The sequence below is a fragment of the Vicia villosa genome, unplaced genomic scaffold (assembly GCF_029867415.1).
Source record: "Vicia villosa cultivar HV-30 ecotype Madison, WI unplaced genomic scaffold, Vvil1.0 ctg.005010F_1_1, whole genome shotgun sequence".
In the NCBI taxonomy this organism is placed as follows: domain Eukaryota; kingdom Viridiplantae; phylum Streptophyta; class Magnoliopsida; order Fabales; family Fabaceae; genus Vicia; species Vicia villosa.
In genome coordinates, this window is record NW_026706555.1 from 72,956 (window position 1) to 82,196 (window position 9,241).

General features: G+C 34.1%; 1 protein-coding gene across 1 annotated transcript; it reads left to right on the forward strand.

Moving 5' to 3' along the window:
- Nucleotides 1-7,560: 7,560 nt before the first annotated feature.
- On the forward strand, nt 7,561-8,376 carry LOC131642433 (F-box protein SKIP19-like). Its single transcript, XM_058912674.1, has 2 exons — nt 7,561-7,946; nt 8,028-8,376. The coding sequence occupies exons 1-2, from the start codon at nt 7,561-7,563 to the stop codon at nt 8,374-8,376; spliced, it is 735 nt and encodes a 244-aa protein (XP_058768657.1).
- The last annotated feature ends 865 nt before the right edge of the window (nt 8,377-9,241 follow it).

A 9,241-nucleotide genomic window follows, 5' to 3' on the forward strand; every position in this document is an offset into this window, starting at 1 on the left:
TTTTATTACTTTATTTTATTTTATTGTTTCTTTAGCTAACACATGATTGTTAATACAAGAAAATAAGCGGCGATTAAACAATCTTTCATAAATAAAAAATATTGATCAACATCAAGTGATTTTTAAAAGCGCTTCACCCACCTTCGTTAATTTCCAAACAAATCAATCATCTTTAAAATCAATAGTTCAAAATAATTCAATACTTGGTCAGCAACAAGTATTTTTACTAAATAAAACCAATTTTAAATAAATACGAATCAAACACTTGATCAACTCAAGTCTCTTTTCAAACTCATATCAAATCAAACCATTTTAAATTCAAAAAGTCAAAATGCTTGATCAACATCAAGTCTCTTTTTCAAACCAAAATCAATTTCAAATGAAAAACTCTTGGTTAACATCAAGTGGCTTTTCTCAATAAGCAATTCACCGATCATTCACCACTTTCATAAATAAATCATAATCCCGTCAAATCATTTTCACAATAAAATTCAAAAGCAAATAAGCTTTTGGTCAACACCGAGCCTTTTTGAAAACTAATCAACAATATTTCATGAAATTTTTCATACATTTAAAAACAATTCAACTCATCAAATTTCTCCCAAATGCAGGTCTTTTCTCATCTATCGCCCTCTTGCTTATCCTAAGTTTGGGTTGTGTTTCAACAATCCGTGAAGAACTTTCGATTTATATTTCAATAATCCATGGAGAATCTTTCTCACTAGATTATTTATTTGTGGGAATCCCAAATTTTTTATCCTCCGTAATAAGATTCTCAAAGTTCCACATCTCAAGATACAATATCAATTAATATTAACAATATTTAACATTTGAATCAAATAATTTAATTCCAAATTCTCAGGTCTTTTTCAGAAACCACTATTTTTGAAAGAAAGTCATTTTCAATTATATATTTTCATGATTCATATATGAAAGCAAGAAAATGTAGAGATATTTTTACTTAGTCACCGTACTTCATTAATTAAAATATAAATTTTCGTTCAAAAGCATTGATGACATATAACGTAAACCACACAATGTTTTTATTCAAACACAAATTATGTAGTAAACAAAAATCACATTATAGAAGAAAGCAAGAATATGAGAGCGCTATCATGACTAATAAACACTATCAAGGAGGAGAAGTTAACAGTGGGCTCATGGGGTGGAAACTGTCCATTATCGGTATGTGGAAGCTTAATACATATGGGGCTAGTAAAGCCAACAAGGAAGCTGGTTGCAGTGGTATTGTTAGAGATCATAATGGCGATTGGAGAGGGAGTTTATCAAAGTATCTAGGGATTTGTTCTTCTCTTCATGGTGAATTTTGAGGAGTTGCTGAAGGATTGAAACTTACTCTATCCTTGGGTCTCAATAAGGTGGAAATAAATAGTGACTCCAAGGTAGTGGTGCAAGCAATTGAAGAAAGTGTTATTGGATATTTGGATTGCATCCCTCTACTATGATAGATAAAAGAGTTAATTATGTTGCATGAGATGGTTATTATTTCGTATGCACACAAATCCACTAATATGTGTGTTGACGCGTTAGCTACTGAAGCTTGCTTGGATAAGAGTGATTCTACTCACCGAGTTGCTCCTGGTTTGATCTGGTCTTTTATGGCGGCCAATTCCTTAGGAATTAGTAGTTTTTTCTTTGTCTCTGTGTAGTCGCTTTTCTTTTATGGCTTTAGCCCTCCATTTTATATAAAAAAATCACCTATTTACTTTACTTAGTGTAATTATCATTACACATCTATAGCACATGCGTATTACATACTGTTAATGGATGAATTGATTTTAACAACAAAAAGAATTATGAGAATGATGACAAGAATTGTAACTTATGTATTAGTTCATCATGGATATAAGAAGGGTTGAATTGATAAAACCCTCTTTGTCAAAGAAAAGGATGAAAAACTCATGGTAGCTCAAATATATGTGGATGACATTGTCTTTGGTGGGATGTCGGATGAGATGGTCCAACATTTTGTCAAACAGATGCAATCTGAGTTTGAGATGTGAAGGATAGAAAAACACTTAAAAAGGGGGGGGGGGGGGGGGTTTGAATAAGTGTGACTTTAAAAACTCTTAAGATAAAAACAATGAACACAATATTTTTATCCTGGTTCATTGTTAACGAAACTACTTCAGTCCACCCCCTTAGAGTGATTTACCTCACCTGAGGATTTAATCCACTAATCACACAAGATTACAATGGTTTTCCACTTAGATACCCTTTAAGTCTTCTAGGGTATTCTGATCACAACCTGATCACTCTAGGAACACAATACCTAGATACCCTCTAAGACTTTCTAGAGAATCCGATCACCACTTGATCTCCTCTAGTTCTTTACAAATTAATGTAAACAAATTCTTACAAGATTTATAAAATTCTTCTTAAAAGCTATAATCACAACTGTGATATTTCTCTTAAAGTTTAAGCTTAATCTCACTAAGATATTACAACAGTAATGAAGTGAGGTTGAAGATGAAGTTTGAGAGCTTTTGAATTTGACAGCGTTTCTGTATGTTTGCGCAAAGTGTTGTATTGAGCTTCTCTTAAGAACTTCTATTTATAGGCGTTTGAGAAGATGACCGTTGGGAGAATTTAATGCGTTGCGTGATCCGTACAGCATTGCATTTAATGTTTCACTCTTTTGTCAAATACCTCGAGCCTTGCTTTTCCTGCTTTAACTGACTTTGCCTTTAATAGCTTCTAATGTTCCTTCTGTCAATCAGCGTAGCCTGCCATCTTGTACTTGCTTCTGATCTGATGTTTGTATAAACAACGTTTGAATATCATCAGAGTCAAACAGCTTGGTGCAGGGCATCTTCTTGTTTTCTGACCTTGAAGTGCTTCTAGCGTGATACCATGAGAACTTCAGTGCTTCTGCTTCTGATCTCAAGTTCTTCTGATGCTTCAATAGACCATGTTCTGATTCTGCTTGACCATCTTCTGATGTCTTGCGAGAGCATGTTCTGATGTTGCATACTTGAACCTTCTGAGTCAATGCTTCTTGCGCTGATTTTGTGCATACTCTTTATATGTTTCCTGAAATGGAAATTGCATAGGATTAGAGTACCATATTATCTCAAGCAAAACTCATATACATTGTTATCATCAAAACTAAGAATATTGATCAGAACAAATCTTGTTCTAACAAGATGAACTTGGTTGATGAACTAACCTACTTTCTTGGGTTACAAACCAAGCAGATGGAAGACTCTATTTTTTTTTGTCAGGAAAAATATGCAAAGAGTATTATGAAGAAGTTTGGATTGGAGAATTTCAGTCACAAATGAACTTCTGCTCCTACACACTTGAAGTTGTCCAAGGATGAAAAGGGGATTGGTGTTAATCAAAGTCTAAACGGAATCATGATTGGTAGCCTTCTCTACCTTACTGCAAGTAGACCAAACATTACTTTTGTTGTTGGAGTATGTGCTAGGTATCAAGCAGAACCTAAAGTGATTCATCTCAATCAAGTTAAAAGGATTATGAAGTATGTGAATGGCACGTGAAACTATGGAATATTGTACTCACATAACTCCAACACTGAGCTATTCGGTTATTGTGATGCTGATTGGGCTGGATGTTCCGATGACAGAAAGAGTACCTCCTAGTGGATGTTTCTTTCTGGGAAACAACTTGATTTTGTGGTTCAGCAAGAAGCAAAATTGTGTATCGCTTTCCACAGCTGAAGTTGAGTATATAGCAGCAGGTAGCAGTTGCTCTCAACTTGCATGTATGAAGCAAATATTATCTAAATACAATGTCACACAAAATGTTATGACATTGTTTTGTGAAAATTTGAGTGCTGTAAATATCTCCAAAAATCCTATTCAACATAGTAGGACCAAACCCATTAACATCATGCATCATTTCATCAAAGACCTTGTTGAAGACAACGTCATCACTCTCGAGCATGTGAAGACTGAAAATCAGCTTGCTGATATATTTACAAAGGCCTTGGATGCAGTTCAGTTTGAACAATTAAGAAGCAAATTGGGAGTCCGTGTGTGTGAATAATTATAGTAATTACAGGCTGGGCAGCAGTCAAGTACTAAAGAGAAAGAAGGAAGATCAAGTCACAATCTCCTTCCTAACAAGACTAGTGGTACTTCAGTGAAAGATCAAATATCCTGCTACCATAAAGGATGTCCATTTGATCCAGGAACTTCATTACTGCCTGCCCAAGAATTATTTAGCATTCTCTAAAATGCTAATGGCTACCTGTGGTGTTTTTACTTACCTTTGCTTTGTCCTATTATGGCTAAAAAGGGGAGTAGTAACCACTGACTAAGGCGGAGAAATGTCTCTCTGATGTGTCGATGATCAGCTCCTGTTGAGGGGGAGATCCTTTACAAGTTGAAGAAGAGCTGGATTAGCATGAGTATAGAGATGTCTGACACCAACATGTCTTGACATCACACTGACTAGTTGGGCAAATGCATCTCTCAACCTCTGTGTGCAGATTCCACTGGAAAGCTAACATGTGTTACATGTATTCTTTTTGTTGCATCTCTGATTGTGGACCTGTTGTTTTGTATTCTCTACAGGGTTGAGAATTTTGTGTGTGTGTGATTTATTTATTTTTAGACACTGGTTTGTTAAGTTGTTTTAGCCAAAATAAGCCAAAGGGGGAGATTGTTAATTCTCTATATTTTGATTGACATTATGTTTGGTAAAACTAACTTATGAGAACATGTTGAACAAGATGTTCCATTCACTTTAACTGAAGATGATGTCAAGAAAGATGCCATATGCAGGTTTCATTCGACATCACATATGTTATGGTACATCTGGATTTGTTGAAGTTAGTTGATGCACATGTGCAAAATATTTTGGAATATTATGCAATCCTATGTGGCGCTTGATTTAAGGGATAAGAGATTGTCTATGTTTTCAAGATATTTGATTAGTTACTAAATATGAAGAAAAATTAGGAATCTAATATTTGGAGCCCTATCTTCATGGAGAAGATTGTGGGAAGATTTTCTTGAGTGCCCTGCAGCGATTTGAATCCCAAATTTAGTCCAGAAGATTGTTATAAATAGAAAGCATCAAACCTATTATTTTGTATGAACATATATTGTAATTTGTGTTAGGGTTTGTGTAGTCTTGTCTATTGTGAGCCACTTCAATATCACATTGATATAAGATTTTGGTGTTTCCATCGAGTTGTAAGTTATGTGTTCATTCATAAGCTTGTAAGCATTGTATGAATGTGTTTCAGAAGTGTGTCTTCTAATATTTGTAATTGTTTTGAAGGGAATTTGAGGACGGCCTCATACCTAGGTAAGTCTTAGGTAGAAGCTAGCACGGGTATTGATTAAGTGAGAAGTCAGTAAACAAGAGGTTGTTTACGTGTGAAACGGAGGTTGTACACATAGTACTTTGAATTGATACTATCATAGTGGACTTATCCCTGGCTTGGTAGCCTCCAGAGTAGGTATTGTTGATACCGAACTGGATGAACAATTACTTGTGTTCACTAAAGTTTCTGCACTGCACTTTTATACCTTTTCATTGTGTGTGTGTGTGTGTATTTGGAAAATGGTGTCTCGACATCCTTTAGGACATCTTTAATCTGAACGCCCGAATTTCACTTCCCTTATGTCTTCTTAACATTAGGATTCTTCCAACCTGACAAACATCAAAATTCTATTGGCCATTGATTTCCATAATGCTATTACTTCTAGCTTTCCAAAAGACAAATAGTACCGAAAAATATCTCCCCGAAGCTCAACTTATAAACACACAGGGTGTCTACTCTAATACCAATTGAAATTTCAAATACATGCACAACACATGCTAACACATCTGTCTCACATGATGTCAAGATATATTTTACGACAGCTGGTAATAGACCAGACACGTCAGACTAAAATTAACACTTAATTAAAATTGCAGAATGATAAATAACACATTGAATTGTTAACCCAGTTCAGTGAAAGCCGGGAAGAAAACCCACTATCAACAGTATTAGTTCAAAGTCAAACAGTCACAATTTACAATTTCTCGCCTGATCACTATCCAATGCAACTTCTACCTAGAAATTGAAATCTAGATATGGGAAATCGCCATCCGTCTTCCTAAATCTCCTCAGTGATATCTAACAACCCCAATCCCAGTGACTGTATCAAGAACAACCCAATTTAGAAGATTACACTTTAAATACAAAATACTTAGTTTTGCTTAAAAGCTTCAACCAAGAACAATACTCAACTAAATGCTTAAAAGCTTAAGAGTAGGAACAAACAACTTGACAGACAGTCAAGCAACAAACAATCTACCACACAGTATCAAAAGATACGTGGGAGATTTGAAATACAAGAGACTCTCAAAACCTAAGCTTTCTAACATTCCCTTAATTTTACAATTGTGTAAGTTAGTTACATTAGGTCTAGTGATCTCTTTAAATATTCTTCAATAGTCCATGAGCTTCAAAACACTTTACTTGATCCACAAGCCCGAGAGTTGCAACAAATCTGCCGAGAAATCTTTTTGAATCTTGAAAATAAATATTGTCTCAATCATCTAAATTTAGGAACTTTAATTCTGGTGGAGATTTGATTTCTTTGTTCTAGATTGAATCTTTTTGACCTGCGTAAATCACTGAGATATATCCAAAGGAAATATAACAAAATAAATTTAAAACAAATCAAATTTGTCAAAATTTCAAACATCCTGTGTTGATCCTCTAGTTCAGAATGCCACAACATCAGTCAATACATCTGATTTTTAATGTAGGCTCATACTCAGTTGTATCAAGAGATCAAGATATTATGACATCTTGCTTAACATCTTTCAACATCATGTTTTAGCAAAATTCTACCAATCCCAAAATCATGGAGCTAACAACTTTCACCTTGAATTCGCTTCGCACGTAATAACTTCACCTTAGAGATACTACAATGGCTGCACTAAGGTTTGCTTCAAAACACAACAATGACTTATGCATTTCTATTTACAATTCAAATGTTATATTCCAGGTGGCCAAATGTTATATTCCAAGTAGTAAATAAATAAAATAAATATAACATGTGTTTGCCACCTGTTTTTATTCATTGACTTTGACTAACGGGATGGACGGGAAGGATAAACATGGTCTTTTTTGAACAATTAAAGAATAAATTTGAAACTTTTTAAACTTAAGAGACTAAAATAGACCCCGAGGTAAACTTAAAGGACCAAAAAGATTATTTAACCAAAAAAACTAAAATGGAAATTCGTCAAAATATAAAACTTAAAATCTAATTAATCAAAATTAAATTAGCAAAAAGTTACATGTAGCTAAATAATCTCATAAATATATAATGTTAAAAATTTATTTTAGATGGTAATATTTCATTGGTAGAGATATCACTTGGGGGTAAATTACCCAATTATAATAAGGATCATAATAAAATTCAAAGAAGCTTGACCGATTGAAGCATCTATGAGGTGAAGTAATTTCCTTGGGTAACCATTGCTTTTCCCGATATTTTAACTTGAAAACAGTTCAGAGTCACTGTATATAAAATGTGAAGTAACGCATTATCATATTTCAACATTATGGCTTCTACTAGTTTGAGTCCTGTGATGGCAATTGAGAATCTTGAGTTCACAACAAAGCCAAATTGGCTTGAACTTCCTAGAGACATAGCTATCAACATACTGCAGAGACTTCCTACACTTGAAATAGTAACAAGTGCATCTGTCGTGTGCCCGCTCTGGTGGAACATTTTCAAAGACCCTTTCATGTGGTCCACCATTGACATGCTTACCGGTATCACCATTGACGCGATCACTGAACTCACTCAGCGAGTTTCTTACTTTGGATATCTTAGCAAATTAGAAAAGATTTGTCGCTATGCTGTTGATAGAAGTCGTGGTCATCTCAAAAACTTATATATTTTGAAATTTGCGACTGATGATCTCCTTTCTACCATAGCCAAGAGGTAATAGATCTTTTTTTTTTTTCTTTCTTGTGTTCTTAGTTTAACATTTTTCTTTTTATGATTGGTTTTCAAAATTTTCAGTGAAAGTAACTTGAGATGCATACGTCTGAAAGAATGCTATGAAATTTCTAATGAAGCTTTTTGTGAAGTTGTGAAGAAGCAGCCATTCTTGGAGGAGCTTGACATTTATCATTGTTATGATTTAGGAAGGTCTTTCTTTGAATATATTGGCCAATGTTGTCCGCATATGAAATCATTGAAGTTTTTCCCTTGTGAAAAGGGAGATGATAAGTGCGACAATGTTGCGTTTGCTATTGGTAAAACAATGACTGAGCTTTGCCATTTGATGATTTTTCATAATGAACTCTCTAATGATGGATTGCTTGCTATTATAGATGGATGTCCTCTTCTTGAGTCTCTTGATCTCTGAGGATGTTTTCATCTTGAATTGGATGAAGTTTTATTGAAAAGATGCAAAAGGCAGATTAGAGAATTAACGCTTCCAAACGATTCTGCAATCCCCCGTTTTAGTATTGTTGATCATATTGTTGATCATATTAGCTATGTGTCACTGAAGTTGAAAATTAGATGAAACAGTTATATGAATGATTTTAATTAAGTGGTGTTGAGAAGTCTGTTTAAAATCTGTTATGGCACTACTAGTCTCAAATCTAGCTTGGATTTGGCAATTATGTTGCATAGATTTTAATTAATGGTCAGTTAAGGTATGCTATAATTTAGGGCGTGGTGAGTGGTCTATTTATATTCCATTTAAAGTAGGGGTGGCAATAAAATCCATTAACACAATATCTATCAAATTCATCTTATAATTTATCCATTCAATCCATCCATTAACCAAAAAAATAATTTAATGGATTTATCCAATCCATCCATCAAATCATATGGATGGATTCAATCCATGCATCTCATTTTAAAAATCCAATGGATATTATTTTACCATTTATTAAATAAAACTTTTTAATAAAAAAATATATTAAATATTTAATTTCTTTTGTTAAAACACAATAAGAAAAAAAATTGAAAATTCAACTCAACATATCAGATCCAAATTTCTTCTTCCCACAAACTTCACAATCACGTTCTCACTTCTCTCAAGAACCCTAATTTCGTATTTCTCAATTTCTTCTTCCTTCCCCAATCTAAGAACCCTAATTTTGTATTCCCCAATTTCTCGATGAAACCATTTAGCTAGCAATTCAACTTAACAATCAGTTCAACAACACAGCATCACAACCTTCTCTTCGGATTCAGATCGAGCAACATCGGATCCGCAT